Here is an 18009-nt window from a genome sequence, read left to right on the forward strand (position 1 = left end):
GTGCGCCTGTGGCTTTAAAGGCCCCTGGTAGTCTGAGGTCCCCGGGCACCGGCCCCACCGCTTCATTATCCAGCCCTGAGCATCCTCTGATAATGCTGCATGCAGATGTTATGTGTCACTTCAGTTGCTCAAACTTAAAATATTTCAGTGGCATGATTTTTAAAATGTCTATCCTGTATTCACCAGTGTCATTTTAGTATCATTAATATACTATTGTAGCATTTATTAATCTTTAAAATCAATATTTTATTTCCCCCATTTTTATGTTTTAGTAAAAACTTGTTTTACAAATCATTTTGTTGTTAATTTTTATTGATTGAAATAAAATAAGCTTAAGGGTTTTTCTTATTTTATTTTCTATTTTATTTTATTATCGTAACGTTTATTTTATTTCAATTAACGAAAATGTTTTTATCTGGTTTTAGTTTGTTAACGATAATAACCCTGGTAATCCCGATCGACTGCGAGTCACTGGTTAAAACGTATAAAAGACAGTAAAAGTAACAGAGCTTGATATTGACATTGATGCTCTGCTTTCTTAACTTAAAAACATGACGTCCATCTGACGCATGTGTTCACAAAACAATTTTAAAATAGCAAGAACGCGTCCTGCGCACCCACCCCTCAGATTTCTGTGCTTGTCATGAGCTATTTGGTGTCTCATCCCTGTGTGTGTGTGTGTGTGTGTGTGTGTGTGTATGTTTTCTCTGCAGAGGGAAGCTGATCAGCACTATATTGGACTGGGAGGACTCACTGCCTGACAGAGACCTGAATAGAGCTGATGAGGCATGCAGGTAAGGAAGATAAATATCCCGAGACTGAGACTGAATGAGGAAGGTGTGCTCTCACAAAACAGAGAAGGTCATTATATTTAGGGAATCAAGAACGGTGTGCATTGAGAACAAGGCAAGCAGCACTTACGGGGCCAAAGGAAGGTTGAGCACATTCGTTTGGTGATTGACAGGTGAATTTAGAAAACACAATTCCTTGATGTACTAACATAACTAAAACTTAAAAGCATATAAACATAATAATAAAAAATAAAAAAAATTAACACAACTAAATTACAAAAACTTTTATTGAAATGAAAATGGAAAATATTAAAATGACAACTAATTCAAAATATTAATAAAAACTATACTAGTAGTATCCAATGATACTAAAATAGCACTGGTTGGTGGAGCTGTAACCCAGTTTATGTGGTATTCTCAGGGAACTGTGACAGTGATGCTTGCAATCATTTCACGACAATATGCCGATTTGTTGATTTTGTGATGATTGGACTGCAGATGATTTGTAAAGAAAAATAAATTGAAGTAATTGTTAGCGAAACGTATGCAAATTGGTTCAAAATGACATATTGAAAACAGGACAATTCTTATCATTTGTTTTTTGTTATGGAACCGTTGTGTTTATTATAAATGGATTTATCCATGCGCATCATTATTTTTTTTAATCAATCTGTTTCACTCAGATAAACTTCAAAATGTGGAAGAAAAGATGAGTGCGAAGATAATTGCAATCACATGCCGATTTTAAAAAGTCCCCAGGAATGTACAGAGATATGAATCATGATTTAGGTTAAGGTATCGCAAAATTAAAATGAGTTGAACACAATGTGTTCTGGCAGTGATGCATTGTAAACTTGACCTCACTTCCTACACAGAGTGTTGCAATTATAAGTACTTGTAACTATTTCATTTTCAGTTACAATTATTAGATTAAATGTGTCTGAAAGTGCTTCCTTACAAAGTATTAAAAGAACTTTGAATCAGAACCAGAATTCCTCCTCCTCTTCAAGTCTTCATTGTATCGACAGCACCAGATCCAGCTTAATCGTATTACGGTGCACACACTGCAGTCTAGACACACAAACACACACGCATACAAAACATCCCTCAACACCTGCTGCACATCTGACCCGCGACTGTCTCCACATGCTTTAAAATCCACTGGAGTTTGATGGAAATAAATGTGATCTTGAATATGTTTTTTCCCTTTCTATTTTGTAATTCACAGTAGTTACAATTTGAGTTGTATGTAATTGAATGTAATACGTACGTTCATTTGTTTAAGCTGTCAAGAGTTTGCTTTAAGGCATAGTACTACAAATCTGCATAATATATAACTTTATTTCCTAGTTTACAAGATCACTCGATATTACATGATTTAAGAATGAGATCCTTCATATATAAACACTGGAATGTGTGTTATTAATGGTGCTTGCTACTGTAAGTAGTGCATACTATTGCTCATACTTGCAATTAGTGAACTTTTAGTTCACTAATTAGTAGTGCTGTCAAACGATTAAAATATTTAATCGCGATTAATCGCATTAATGTCATAGTTAACTCACAATTAATTGCACATTTTTATCTATTCTAAATGTCCCTTGATTTCTTTTTGTCCCATTATTTTTTTCTCATTTTAAAGGGCACCTATTATGACTCTTTTCACAAGATTTAGCTCAAAATACCCAACAGATAATTTTTTACAGCATGTTTAAATTGTAATTTTTTGGGGCTCAGAAAAATGCGCTGTTTTAGTGTGTATCCCTTTAAATGCAAATTAACTGCTGCTGCCGGCCCAGGGGGCGGAGCCTCACGAGCTCCCGCTAAGAGCCAGGACAATCTCATCTGATAATATCAGAACAGAAACTCTCAGTTGCGGTGTTCATTTCGACTCGGAGTCGGACAATAATGCCCACAGAGCCAGAGAATATATGCTGTATGGAGATAGAACAGGTATAGTTTAGTTTAATTATGGTTATAACTTATTTGTCATCTGCTTTTATCCACTATTAATACAAGACTGCTGTAGCAGACCCCGTCCGAATGATGACCAAAATATACTGATGAGTTCAGTGAAGTTTATTGTACTTCACACAAAAGATGAATCACTGTAAGAGCTGAATAAACACAGTATATAAGTGCGCATTAAAGTCTTATCCATAAACTCTCTCTCTCTCCCTTTCATTATCATCAACATAAACAGCAAAGTACACAAAACACTCGTTACAACTAACAGTAAACAAATATATACACACCTTTTCAGTGGGTGCTTAATCAACTGGTAAACCTTATATCCGTAAAATGACTGGATGAGTCATAAAGTGCGCGCTCTCACTTAAATTTCTGCCGTGGTCAGTAACGTTAGGCCTGTCCCTCCGGAGACCGTAAGCTGGATCACGAACAGTACACATCCATCCTCGAGTAACAACGAGAGTAAATGAAGACTAAGTTCATTCTTACATCCAACAACAAAACACCTCAATCGCTTAGGAGACATTCTTGTCTACAGCTGCTCAAGCGTGGAAACAATGGCAGACTCTGTGTCCAGCTCACTCAGGGCGGGTCTATGCTCAAACTGCAGTGTCAATCAACAGTCGTGGGAGGGGCCTGTGCAAAGTGACGTCACATTGCCCCGAATATGAGATACAGCTTGTTCTGAGACAGTGCTTATGATTTATGGGGATTATAAAAAAAGCACTGGGTGGATTTTTATCATTATAGGGTGGTTGTGTACACACACTGCCAACACACATTTATGTTCAAACACCATGTAAAAGTGAATTTTGCATAATAGGTGCCCTTTAATGCTCTTATCAACATGGAAAAGGGTATCGGCTTGCTTTGTGCAAATGATTTTTTATTGAAAACAACATTGGCATATACTGTAGTGTTCAATTTCACACTAACATTCACACTCGGAGCAAATAATCGCATCAGAGAATTCGCATCAGCTGTGTGTGTGCTTGGCCATCAAGTGGTGTTTCAGACTGGACGTGCTGCGATGATCTCTCAGTTCACAACAACGAAACACACAGATCACTTTGGTCTCGTCAATGGAACCATTTGGCAACTTTTTAAAAGTAAACTTTCCATTCAGAATCTTATTGGCATCCATTTCGGCGTCTCGCGCTCGCCATCCACTCAAAACGTAACATTAGCCTACTACTCTCTGGCCGGCTCGCAAGCCCAAACAAGTGTGTGCGGCCGACGTGCCTGTTGTTTTGTGTCCGGTCTAGCTTTTTTTAATTTTTTATGCTAGTTAAAATTTTAGTAATTTTAAGATGAGGCTTTGTCTTTTTTTTTTAGTTCAGTTTTAATAATTATAGTGCTTGAAACAAAATTTTTAAATGTTTTAGTAATTTAGTTTTCAACTAATATTTATATTTAATTTGATTTCAGTTTAATTTCAATTAATGAAAACCATTTAACAGTTTTAGTTAAAAATGGCCTGCCTTTAACCTGCTGTTTTGAATAATAATAATAAAAATTACAGTATTTAAATGCAGTGTATATAAACACAGTAAAACATATTACTTTAAATGAAACATTATGGTAATGATAATTAGATGAGGACATGTGCTAATAAAAGAAAAAACATCTTCAATTTATAGTATATAGAAAGGATATGGTAAACTAAAAGTATAATGCTGCATTTTTATGAAATCTGTATAAGGCTGAAATAATATAGCATTTAAAAATGAATACAGAAAACTCTGAAACAAGTGAAATGGGTCATACTGGTTGACTAGTCAGTTGCTGAATGACAAGTGGACCATTTTGCCTGTTTCACAAGTCTTTACAAGAACTGTAACATGAGCAAAGATGTACTATCTCAAGAACCTTGTACCTGTAATCACTGCAGAAATCTCTTTATCTGAACATCATTAACTTCATAAACTACAAGCTTCAACAGAAACGGTACAATACTTACATTCAAGCAAATATTCATAAAGAGCTGATTATCCTGCACACAAGATAATGAATACTGGTTCACTAAAAGCTCCATTAGTTCTCCATTAACTACTGTCACTTAGACAGTAAAAGAATCACTTTCTATGCATGACTAAAAGAAAGAGATTGGCTGAAAAACCAGACCAAATAATCACAATAAAAATAAGACATCCAGACATTCTAATATTAAATTAATCCATAATATTAAAGCTGCATCACATTATGAAATATAAAAACAAAGACAAACCAATCGAACAATAAAGCGAAGATACATGATTAAAGTCTAGTTTCTAGTCAAATTTGGAGTATTGTTTACCTATGTTCACTAATTAGTAGTGCTGTCAGTTAAACGCGTTATTAACGGCGTTAGTGCAAACCCATTTTAACGGCGTAATTTTTTTTATCGCGAGATTAACGTTCTTTTTGGCCTAGCAAACTTTGCAGTTTTTTTTTTTCACATGCTGTTGCAACAACTAGTAACGTTAGAAAAACTACAACACCACACCAGATCTAGCTAATTTAAATATTAATAAAAGCTATAATCAAATAAAATTAGACTTTGAAAAGCAGTACAATTTATTATTTTATTTTTTACAAAAATGAGAATGGGATTTGTTTTGCCCATTACAGATCTTTCTTTATGTGAAATATAATGTCTTGTTTCTTTTGCCTTGGAGTTTAAATATGACGGTGACATGTTCTTTACCTTTACAGGTTTTGGATATTAATGATAATATGTAATTAATAAATGATGATGAATGAATGAAATCAAAGAAGAATCTATAAAGAAACGGCAGATTGTTTGTGACAGATAGCCCTAGTTTATTTGCTGTTTATGAAACGGTTAGTTCCAGTCCTTGATTCTGATTGGCCAATAGCTGTTTTATTCACGATAAAACACAGCGATGGCCGCTGTATGTATCACTACACAACACCCCTAGCAACCACAGCTACGTGAACAGATGTTCTCATTGATATTGTTCATTGAAGCTAATAAAGACTTATTCACAATACAGCACAGCCTCTCGTACCTTATTGCTTACATAATGGCCGCATGAAGGTTAAGAAGAATAAAGCCTTTTATTGGTCTTAATGAAGCAGGAAAAGACCATTAAAAGGACAGTCACACCTCCAGAAGCGTGACGTTTGTGTGTGCGTCATGACTCCGATGGCCTGTGGCTCTGACTGATGTGAATGAACCTACTCACCGATTCTGAGGCCAGCAGCTGATATTGTGTCTCTCTTCACAGGCGAGCCGACCTGGCCTTGACGTTGGGTACATCTCTTCAAATTAAACCTAGTGGAGATCTTCCTCTTCTAACCAAACGCACGGGAGGAAAGCTGGTTATAGTCAACCTTCAGCCTACAAAGCATGTACGTCTCACTCGAAATGCACAAAGTTTTGACTATTGTTTTGACAAATAATGTTTGCAGCATACGATGCCTTTTCCAATCTCACTTGAGGAGTGTTGTTTGTATGACAATGTTTAATAGTTACTTGCATTACTGTTCAAAAGTTGGAGGTGAGTAAGATCTTTAAAGAAATTACTACGTTTATTCAGTAAGGATGCATTAAATTGCTCAAATGTGACAGTAAAGACATTTATAATGTTTCTAAGGATTTCTACTCCTATTTTTGAACTTTCTATTCATCAAATAATCCTGAAACACATGCATCATTGTTTCCACGCAAATATTAATCGTTTTCAACATTGATAATAACCAGAAATGTTTGTTGAGCAGCAAATCATCATATTAGAGTGATTTCTGAAGGATCGTGTGACACTGAAGACTGAAAGCTGATACATGAAAGCTCAGCTTTGATCACAGGAATAAATTACATTTTGAAATATAGTCACATAGAAAATGCTCATTTTAAATTGTAATAATATCTCACAATATCGCTGTTTTTACTGTATTTTTGATCAAATAAATGCAGCCTTGGTGAGCAGAAGAGACATTTCTTTTAAAAACAATCTTATCAATCTTAAACTTTTGGACGGTAGCGTATAAGAATCAATTTCAGTGAGTATTCTGACAATGCAGACAGCAGAGCAGCTCAGTAGGTTGTTAACAGTCTTTATCTTAGTCCTCACCCACACAAAAGTACACATGCTAACACAAACACCCAGTGGTTGAAGATCTGTCGCACGTGTGTGAGCTCTGAGCACACAGCATCACACACACGCTCGGATTACTGTCCTTCAAAAGCACAGCTGCGCTAAACCCTTTCTGACCATTCATGCTCTTTATTAAAACAACTTCGATTAAGAAGCTTTGCAGCTTCGCCAAACTGACAGATGGATTTTCTCTTAAGCTTGTATCGTCAGTCTGTCGTTTCCTTTCTGATGTCATTATGTGGCTGGAATGTCTTTTTAATGGATTAATCCTATTAATTTTAAGACGTGTTGTTATCGGCCCATGTTTGAGTCATGTTTCATTATCTGAAGGTTATTTTTGCCGACGTACCTCACAGCGTCCAATTCGTCAGCATCTCAGTTCCCAAATTGGATTTATTTTTAATAAATCTTGTTTGAAATTCAAAGCCTGACATATATATATATATATATATACGACGTGTTATTCCACATGTCAGATTTTAGGGAGGGGGAGTTTATGGTATTATAGCTTCTTAACATATAAAGGAATAGAATTTGACATTTCTTGGGCAATTTTTTAATGTCGGTAATCTGGCTGTGCTGTGTTTGATTTAAAGTGTTCATTTATTCAACGTAAATAGTATTTCACACAGACTTCCAGAGAATGCAAAAAAAAAAAAAATGCATTCAAGGAGCACACACACTCGTTCAAAAGTTTGGGGGTGTTAAGATTTATTAAATGTTTTTGAAAGAAGTCTTATGCTCACCAAGACTACACTTATTTGATCAAAAAATACAGTAAAATCAGTAATATTGTGAAATATTATTACTATTTGAAATAGCTTTCTAATTGAATATGTTTTAAAATGTAATTTATTTCTGTTAATCAAAGCATCATTACTCCAGTCGTCAGTGTCACATGATCCTTCAGAAATCACTCTATTATGCTGATTTGCTGCTCAAGAAACATTTCAGATTATTATCACTGTTGAAAACATTTTTTGTGGAAACATGATACATTGTTTCCAGAATTCTTTGATGAATAGAAAGTTTAATAACAGCATTTATTTGAAACAGAAATCTTTTGTAACGTTATTAAAGTCTTTGCTGTCACTTTTGATTCATTTAATGCATCCTCGCTGAATAAAAGTATTAATTTCTTTAAAAAAATAATCTAAGTGACCCCCAAACTTTTAACCATATTGTATATGATTTTTCAGATTTATTAAAAATAGTTCAGTTTATTCAGGGAAATTTACATTTCAGTTGAATTAAACTCTTAAAGGTGCAGTGAGCGATTTCTGAGAAACTGTTGAAAGTGGATTGGACTGAGCACCACTACAAACTTGTAGCCAATCAGCAGTAGGGGGCGTGTCTATTCATGACGGGGAGGACAGAGTGAGCCAATCAGTAGCACGGGGCGTGGACACATGACGGGGAGGACAGAGTGAGCCAATCAGCAGCACGGGGCGTGGACACATGACGGGGAGGACAGAGTGAGCCAATCAGCAGCACGGGGCGTGGACACATGATGGGAGAGGAGAGAGAGTGAGCCAGTCAGCAGTAGGGGGTGTGTCCACTCATGATGGGGGAGGAAAGAGAGTGAGCCAATCAACAGTAGGGGGTGTGGACACATGATGGGAGAGGAGAGAGAGTGAGCCAATCAACAGTAGGGGGTGTGGACACATGATGGGAGAGGAGAGAGAGTGAGCCAATCAACAGTAGGGGGTGTGTCCACTCATGATTGGGGAGGAGAGAGAGTGAGCCAATCAACAGTAGGGGGTGTGTCCACTCATGATTGGGGAGGAGAGAGAGTGAGCAAAAGGGAGATTTGAAGAAAGGCTGTAGAGAGAAAGAGAGATATCTGGATGGCCTAAGCCCCTCGTTAATATTAGGAAAGCTTTCCAGCGCTGGAGAGACCCAAGCAAGAACGGATGCCGAAGCATGCAAAAAATGAAAACTCCCGCAATTACCCAATCCTGCAATCCATATTCATAATCCAAAGATTCCACAGATCACAAGTCATATTGACAATTTGTTTATTGCGCCTTTTTATTTATAACATGCTTCATCATCATTTATGTTCGTTCATTTTTAGTGAACTATTCCTTTAAAATCTCTCGGGTTGTTTGTACTTAACAGTGCTACTTGTTTTTTGCAGGACAAGCACGCCCACCTGTGTATCCATGGCTACGTGGATGAGGTCATGGGTCAGTTGATGAAGCTGCTGGGATTGGAGGTTCCTGATTGGGCGGGGCCGACGCTGTGTGAAAGCTCAGGTGGAGACCTGGACGTCCTCCCCTTCGGAGCCTGGAAAAAGGAAGTGAAGATCGAGCTGAAGATAGAGGAAAATAAAGACGCTGTCCCAAAGAAACGAAAGAAGAAAGAGCAGGGTGGAGAGATAAACTGCAAGAAAGATGTTAAAGTAGAAGAAGAAGAGAGAAAAGAAGGGGGAAAGGAAACTGCGTTAAGTGACTCTCGACCAATCAAAGCGCAGACGGACACTGAACAACCCTCTTCTTAGAGAACGATCACGATCAGACAAAAACTGAATGACAAATCTCAGGAAGTGCGGTCACCAAATGCCCTGTGTTTACATAGTCCCTGTCAGACTTCTTGCACACCGAGCAGAGGGAAGTGATGTCATAGGGCCATGAGTGTGTACTATTACAGCTAGTTAGTGGGTATGATTTTATTCTCCAGTTGATCTCTGCAGTTATTCTGGATAGAGGTTTTGGTGAATCATGGTTTTGTACTGTAAAATAATGTGATCTTTTCTAACCTCAAATAAATCAGGTTTGTAAAAAATAAGGTTCACTTACATGTCTTTTATAGTTCACCTCAATATTTTAAAAATTATATTGAAAAACATTTTTTTTAATGACAATTAAGCACATTTTCCCTCAGTGTAGCCTTACTTTTCATACTATTATTTTTATAATCTCAATTATTTTTATTAGATTCTTATAATACAATGTATTTATGATTGTACAACAAATACAACTATAATCTATATATGTAATTATTTGAACAATTAGAATGATATATTTGTCAAATGGGGGATATACTTAATTGTAATGCCACAATGCAAAAAAACATAACTTGTTATTGGTCCTAAAAATAGGCTTTGTCTTTATGCAACATACTTTTTAATGTTTAATGTCTTATTTGTAGGTGAAAAATGACCCAGACAAGCTTTGTGAAATTCAACCGTAAAGGGATCGAATAGGTCTGCTAAACACTTTTGTACGTTTGTGTGTGTTTTGAGAGAACAGGTGTTTGCCTGAGCTATTCGTATTAGTTTTGTAACATGTTCATAGCATTTGCTAGTTTACACTGATGAGACTTTTATTGATTATTTTGTTTCTGTCTTCAGAGACGTGCTGTGTAAGTTCATTGTTTTTGTACTTTTTTCATGAAGAAGAGAAAAATAAGATGCTGAAACTGTCAGCAGACTTAGTGTTTTGAGTTATTTTACACACACACACACACACACACACACACACACACACCGGCCACTTTATTAGGTACACCTTGCTAGTACCGAGTTGGACTCCCTTTTGCCTTCAGAACTGCCTTAATTCTTGATGGCAGAGATTCAACAAGGTGCTGGAAATTATTCAGAGATTTTGCTCCATATTGTCATGATCACATCACACGGTTTCTGCAGATTTCTCGGTTGCACATCTATGATGTGAATCTCCCGTTCCTCCACATCTCAAATCTGCTCTATTAGATTGAGATCTGGAGACTGTGGAGGCCGTTTGAGTTTAGTGAACTCACTGTCATGATCAAGAAACCAGTTTCAGATGAGCTTTGTGACAGGGCCCATTATCCTGCTGGAAGTAGCCATCAGAAGATGGTCCACTGTGGTCATAAAGGGATGGTCATGGTCACCAACAATACTCGGGTAGGTTGTGGCGTTTAAGCGATGTTCAGTTGGTAAAAGCCCAAAGTGTGCAGAGAAAATATCCAACCTATCATTACACAACCAGCAGCCTGAACTGCTGAGAAGAGGCAGGATGAGTCCATGATCTTTCATGTTGTTCACGCCTAATTCTGACTCTACCATCTGAATGTTGCAGCAGAAATCGAGAAAAACTTTTTTCCAATCCTCTATTGTCTAATTTTGTTGAATTATAGCCTCAGTTTCTGTTCTTATCTGACAGGAGTGACACCGGTGTGTGTCTTCTGCTGCTAGAGCTCTTCTGCTTCGAGGTTGGACGTGTTGTGTGTTCAGTAATGCTCTTCTGCAGACCTCGGTGAACGTGTGGTTATTTGAGTTACTGTTGTCTTTCTATCAGCTGAACCAGTCTGGCCATTCTCCTCTGACCTCTGACAAAACAAGGCATTTTCACCCACAGTACTGACGCTCTCTAGCCTGGAAATCCAGACCTAAATCTGAAAGATTAATGGTCTGGCATCGACTAATTAAAACCGGCCAGCTTGAGGGGCGGCACCAAGCATGCATTTGAAAATCTCACTGCACGCAATTGGATAACACTACGATCAATCACAACAAGCCCCATACGCTTAGCTAACAGCGGCGCTAACTGGTAGATTAGACTCTTGCCGTATCCGGTCGGCAAAACAGCAAAATCCGTCTTGCAAAGGAACGATTCGAGCGCCGTCTTCTGTTAACAGCGCTGTCGTCTTCTGTTTAGCTCGCCTCTGGCCCGCCTATATCAGATAACCCGATGTGATTGGTGCAGCTCGGATACAAGGGCATATTTAATGAGCATCATTACTCGACGCCAGAGTAAACTCGCTGAGCAAATTCAACTTGTGCTCTCGCGAGAACTCTGGATATAGACGCTCACTGGATATTTTCTTTTTTTCAGACCATTCTCTGTAAACCCTAGAGATGGTTGTGCATGAAAATCCCAGTAGATCAGCAGTTTCTGAAACACTCAGACCAGCCCGTCTGGCACCAACAACCATGCCACGTTCAAACTCACTTAAATCCTTTCTTCCGCATTCTGATGCTCAGTCTGAACTCCAGCAGATCGTCTTGAATGATCATGTCTACATGCCTAAATGCATTGAGTTGCTGCCATGTGATAGAGGCAAAGGAAAATTATACATTTCATTCAATACCAGAGACTATTGATAAATAATTGTGTAAGCAATTTAATCAAATTAAAATGTACTTCTTTAGTCAAAATGTGCATGCTATGTATTTATTGAGTTGTTAGCTTAAATCCATTGGAACCAACTTATTTGTGTTGCATACTTACTGCCTATTCAGAGCATTTACATCTAAGCATTTAATAGATGCTTTTACACACGAGTCAGTCATTTGTGGGGTTTCATTTTAAATACGTCGCTCCCTTAGAAAGGCAGCTATTTGCAAACCTATTATCTCACAGAATGGAGCAATGCCGAAAATAGCAGCAAGCCACAGAATTCTCCAGACGAGCCTTTGAAAGTTCTGCATTAAACTGAGGGTATTGGAGTTGGATGATGACTGTCTGGCTGATGAGGACGGTAGAAGTCAACCATCCATCTTGTTGCCACTGAGACTATTAACATGTCCCCGAGGTGCCATCAAGTCCGTTCTGACAGTCCTCTAGTGATCCAGCTTCTGAAAGAAAGATTTAATGCCTTTCTCACCCTCTTGTGTCATTGCCTGTTCACGCAGAAACCCCAAACGAAACAACAGAGGCACGGGGAAAGCGTGCTTCAGGACGTGTTCTGATCGCACTATAGGACCATAGCTCCAGGAAAGTCAGCAGATGCTTCTTCTCTCGTGATCAAAGATAGACCGAGAACTCTGACAATCCAAAGAACAAAGTCCTCGTACAGGCTGCACTGCCTGGATTCCTTCCAGAAACCCCAGGACGTTCACCACATGAACCCTTAAAAGACTGCAGAGATGCTTTCAGCAGCACAAAGCCTTTAGTCAACAATAGCTCTGACAAAATCCCTACAGGGACATTGAAAAGTGGGACATGCGTCCTCAAGTTCATCTACTTCAGAATGTCTAAATTTGTTCATTTTCCAGGCATCACAACCGCTGAATCATTGAAGTGGTTGTCCACAGATCGATCTTTGCGTGTAGAACTGTTGCAGGAAGCAAATGAGTTCATAACAGACTGAAGAACAACATTTTTTAGAGATGTTTAATGGTGCTCAGGTCACCAGAAGGTTGTTGGTTTGATCTGGCCGCTGATTGCCCAATAGGCACTGCAAAAAAAAAAAAAAAAAAAAAATTTATTCCTCAGTATTTTTGTGTTTTCCAGTACAAATCTCGACACATTTACTTGAGAAGCAAACTCAATTAAGATGCCACCACCCTCCCTCATTAATTAATCTTAAAATTATATATAAAATAAATGTCTGCCAATGGGATAACCCTTAATCTCTCGATGATATGACATCTATACTCTATTGATCCAATAAGCAGCCTTTAACCCTCATATTTCATATTAATTTCTAAGGCCGCTAAATTGTCAACATGATCAAAACGGATATAACCTGTTGCACACAATCTCCTACTGTACATGCCTTCTGTCGTCTGATTGATAGTTTATACTTTTTCATAGCAAGCAAAAGCCTTTTAGTATAAATGTAAAAATGCCCCCCTTCATAGATCTAAACGTAAAAATAACTTTTATATTGTTAATAATATTTCAAGATGAACACTTACTGAACTTAAGCAATTTAGGTATACTTGATTATCCATACATATATATATATAATTTTTTGTTGTTGTTGAAAAATAATTCATCTAATATAATCCATCTGGCTTTTGTTATTTGTTCATCTCTCAATTCTTATTTTTTATGGAATATTGCATTATTCATTATAAATGATGATGTATCTGTGCACATCTTCTTCTTCTTTTTTCAATTTGTGTGCCTTGTAATCAAAATAACTTCCCCTCCCTCTTCTCTGATGATGTATTTCCTGGCACGAGGGCGGGGCAACCTGTCAATCACATGAGATCGACCAATAGCAAACTACAACCAAAGCCTACATTTTTTCTTGTTCAAAAAGAAAAGACTATCGCATCTTCCGTTTCATGCCAACTTTAAGGATAAAACACCATCTTATACATCTCTTTTGCAGAATTGTATACAGTCTACCAGAAAATGCCACTGCAGAAATAGCTTTATTTGAAGGCAGGTGTTCTCAGTTGGCAGACACCTGAAGTGCCATGTTGCAAGTTCAGCCTCAAGACCACCTGCTGTTCAACACTTAGACATCATTTTCCAATCATTCCCGGCCTCCACATCCAGCCAATCTCAGAATGAACATCTCAGCACCCCCTCCGGGCTGTTCAACAGTCCTGTGGCCTCCGCAGAATACCAACACCTTCCACTTTATTATCCAACAAACTTCTCAAGGGCTCTCATGACTATCAGCAGAAAACTCCTCAAACCTGCTCCATAACATTGGGATGGAAATTCACATCTCCGGGAAATCTTTGAACTTCATTTGTACTTCCAGATTTGCTGTTATTTATAATTATTTTGTCCGTATTTTTATAAATAACAATATATTTTACTCAGTGTGGTCCTCTAAATTAAACAAGGCAATGTTTTTTTTTTGTTTTTTTTTCTCGTTCAGTATATGATCCACATTTTCACTATATAAGCTATAAAAGTGTATATATCTGGACTGGTGTTTTACCATTAAAGTCCCTTAAAGTGAAATGGATAGTCTTTTCTTCCCTATTGGGACATATATCCCAGTCAAACGGCTTCTAGAACAAGAACAAATGTAGGGCGGGGCTTGATTGTGTGGAACTGATTGGATGGTTGTGGTTTTCTATTGGTGGATCTCATGTGACTGACAGGTTGCCCCGCCCTCATGTCAGTAAACACATCATCATAAGAGAAGAGAGGAGATGTTGCTGCAAGAGGGAGGGTTTTATATAGTTTTATATGACCAGGCATTCCCGAGTAGCACCGGCAGTACACAACACACACTGGACACTTTGCTAAACGGACACTGTTTAAATGGAATGACTAATTTTGATGACTAATTTTCTAATTAATGCACTTTAGTTATACGGAAGTAGTGCTGAGGTCCAACTGAATATATACTTAAGTATATTTGATTGTGCTAAAATGGAACTATTGCAAGTGGGTACACTTTAAATATCTTGCATTTAAAGATATTGATATTATACAGAGATCATACTCTCCTTACTAATAGTGATATTCATTTTAGGCTTAATATTAAGAAATGTGCATTGTGCAATAAAGAAGTACTCCAAATTAAGTTTAATTAATATTTATATCAGTACCAAAACTCCTAATTTGCATGACTCAAGTGCCATCTGTATTGATGATGTTACACCCCTGCTGAGTGTGTCGGAGAGCAGAGTTTCACAAAAAAGATGTGATAAAACATTCACTTTTGAACACATGAAACGCAGACTTTGAGTCAAAGCACAGCACTAATGAGCCGATTCGACAGTCTGAAAATATGACAGCAGCACAGGTTTCTGCGAATCACATCATCCTGGCATATCCCATGATCCTTGGCTCAGATACAGTCACAGCCATTTGCCCTCAGATATAGAAAGACTCAAAATACCTCAAACCAATTTGCAGACCATGCACAGCGCTTCCGTTGTGGCAGAGATGCCGTGAGCCATAAGTGTTGCCTTATCTCACAGTGAGACACTCTTCTTTTGCTTCACCAGGAGACACTCTGACACAAAGCCCTTTCCAATTCAAATTGAAATGAAAAGGTTCACTGCAGTTTGCAAATAGCTAAACAAAACAAAGCTGGTTAAAAAGAAAAGTGAATAACCTCTTCAGCAGAAGGAGCCTCTTCAGGGACTGTCGCATGCTGACAATGTGAGACTGCAAGTTGGGCAGAAAGACATGCAGGGTTGACATGCATTGATTACGGAGGTAATATAGTTTTGTTTAAAGGGGTGGTATAATGCTCTTTTTACAAGATGTACAATAAGTCTTTAATGTCCCCAGAGTGTGTGTGTGAAGTTTTAGCTCAAAATACCCCACAGATATTTTTATACAGCATGTTAAAATTGTCACTTTTTGAGGGTGAACAAAAACGCACTGTTTTTGTGTCTGTTCCTTTAAATGCAAATGAGCTGCTGCTCCCGGCACAGGGGGCGGAGCTTCAAGAGCTCGTGTCCTTTTACCTCACACAGACATGCACTGGAAATTTCTAAAACTTTTAGCCTTTTATGTTCAAACCGAAGTCAGAAAGATGGAGAGACTCAAGAAGAAGTGACAACATGTAGAAGCAACAGGACATTTCTGAATGGTTGATGAATTTTATGTACCTTATGTGTAGTTATCTTCTAGTCATTGATTGGCATATTCTGTCATGATAATCTATAAATCGTGTTCAGGGGGCGGGGTTTATGCAAATTCTAGGGTTGGTGATGTCACTAACCCGGGAGGAATGTTGTGTAGTCTCTACCAGCCGTTTGTTGTAGTCCTTAAAAAGCGATTTTATTATTGAAAGAATTTTTTACCTTTATTCAGAAAGGATGCATTAAATTGATGATAGTGACAGTAATGTCATTTATAATGTTACAAATGATTCCTATTTCAAATAAATTCTGTTTTTTATAACTTTCCATTCATCAAAGAATCTTAAAAAAGAAGTATCTATGACTCTTTTCAAAAATTGATAATAATCATAAATGTTTCTTGAGCAGCAAATCAGCATATTAGAATGATTTCTGAAGGATCATGTGACACTGAAGACTGGAGTAATGATGCTGAAAATACAGCTTTGCATCACAGGAATAAATTACATTTTACAGTATATTCACATAGAAAACACTTATTTTAAATTGCAATGATATTTCACAATATTACTGTTTTATTGCATTTTTATAAATGAACATAAGAGACTCCTTTCAAAAACATTAAAAAAATCTTATAGGCCCAGACTTTTGAACAGGAGTGAATGTCTTCATATAATTATAATATAATATAACTTGCTAAAAGCGTTTCAAATAAGGAAATCATTTTAGTTAGGTTTCTTTTATCATCATCATCATCATCATCATAATTAAGTAAACATAGGAGTGCATTTTAAAACAATTCCCTTTAAAAACAATATTACAGAAGTCTATTCATTTTTCCTTGCGCTAACTGAAATGCTTAAAACAATTAATATTTTCTTAGGGATATTGTTTAACAGTTTTTTTCTGTGTTCTCAGGCCAGTTCCTAAAGGCATCCTCCTCCAGGAAGTGACATCATTTTGGAGGGAAAACAACAGCACAAGAGTTGGTAGGTATTGCAGTGGGTTTTAACATAAATTCATTAAAATTAGCTAAAGCAATGTGATTTAATTAGTAATTAATCACAACAACTAATTTCACTGTGTTCAGTCCACCTTATATATTTAAAAACGAAGTTTACATCATCCCATTTGTGTGGAAGAACATAAATCACTTTTGTTGACATGTAATTCTGGGATATTCCCAGTATGCTTTGCAATGAGAGTACACATTTAGAGATTAAGTGATATTTGATGTGCTTTTTCAGTAAAGTGAAATCCACGGTAGTGTTTAATGTTAGGTTATGTTTGACATTTAGAATATTTTTTAATTTTGTGGTTACCATTGTGCTGAGCTTAAGCTGTGTGTAGCTACACACTATAGTTATGATCCAAGTTTAGTTACTTCACAGTGATAGCTAAAGTCACTTCTGATACCAATCTCTTATCTACATAATAAATTCTTAAAGGGATTCACCCAAAAGTGAAAATGTTGTCCTCGTTTACTGAACCTCATGTTGTTCCAAACCTGCATGAGTTTCTTTCTTCTGTTAAACACAAAAGAAGGCAAGGCAAGACAAGACAAGACACAAGGGTAATTCAAAGTGCTGTACATAAAAGGGATTAAAATAATGATAAAATAATCACAACATATGTGTAAGAAATAAAAAATTCCATTCCAACATTCCTAAAAAATAGAAGATATTTTAAAGAATGTTGGTAACCAGACCAGTGTTCAGGGGCCGTATTCACAAAGAATTTTAAGGCTAAAAGTAGCTCCTAACTGGCGAATTTAGGAGCAACTCCTAAAAATAATGGGCGTGTCACTCGTAATTTTAGGACTCCTAATTTTTTTGACTAAAAGTAATTCACGAAGCATTTTAGCCCTAAAAATAGCACCTAAGCCTGGGACAGCTTAAAAGAAGTCGAGAGGACTCCTAACTCACTA

At 37.2% G+C, this 18009-nt stretch overlaps 1 protein-coding gene across 1 annotated transcript in view; it reads left to right on the forward strand.

The window, feature by feature from the left end:
* sirt6 (sirtuin 6) overlaps window positions 1–10291 on the forward strand; it is a 30041-nt gene extending 19750 nt beyond the window's left edge. Inside the window, exons 6-8 of the mRNA XM_084410862.1 lie at window positions 714–794; window positions 5993–6116; window positions 9003–10291. Coding sequence (XP_084266988.1) covers window positions 714–794; window positions 5993–6116; window positions 9003–9365 — 568 coding nt within the window. The 3' untranslated portion in view covers window positions 9366–10291. The remainder of the gene's footprint in view (window positions 1–713; window positions 795–5992; window positions 6117–9002) is intronic.
* Window positions 10292–18009: the final 7718 nt, after the last annotated feature.

This window comes from Rutilus rutilus (assembly GCF_951802725.1).
Source record: "Rutilus rutilus genome assembly, chromosome: 6".
Lineage (NCBI taxonomy): Eukaryota > Metazoa > Chordata > Actinopteri > Cypriniformes > Leuciscidae > Rutilus > Rutilus rutilus.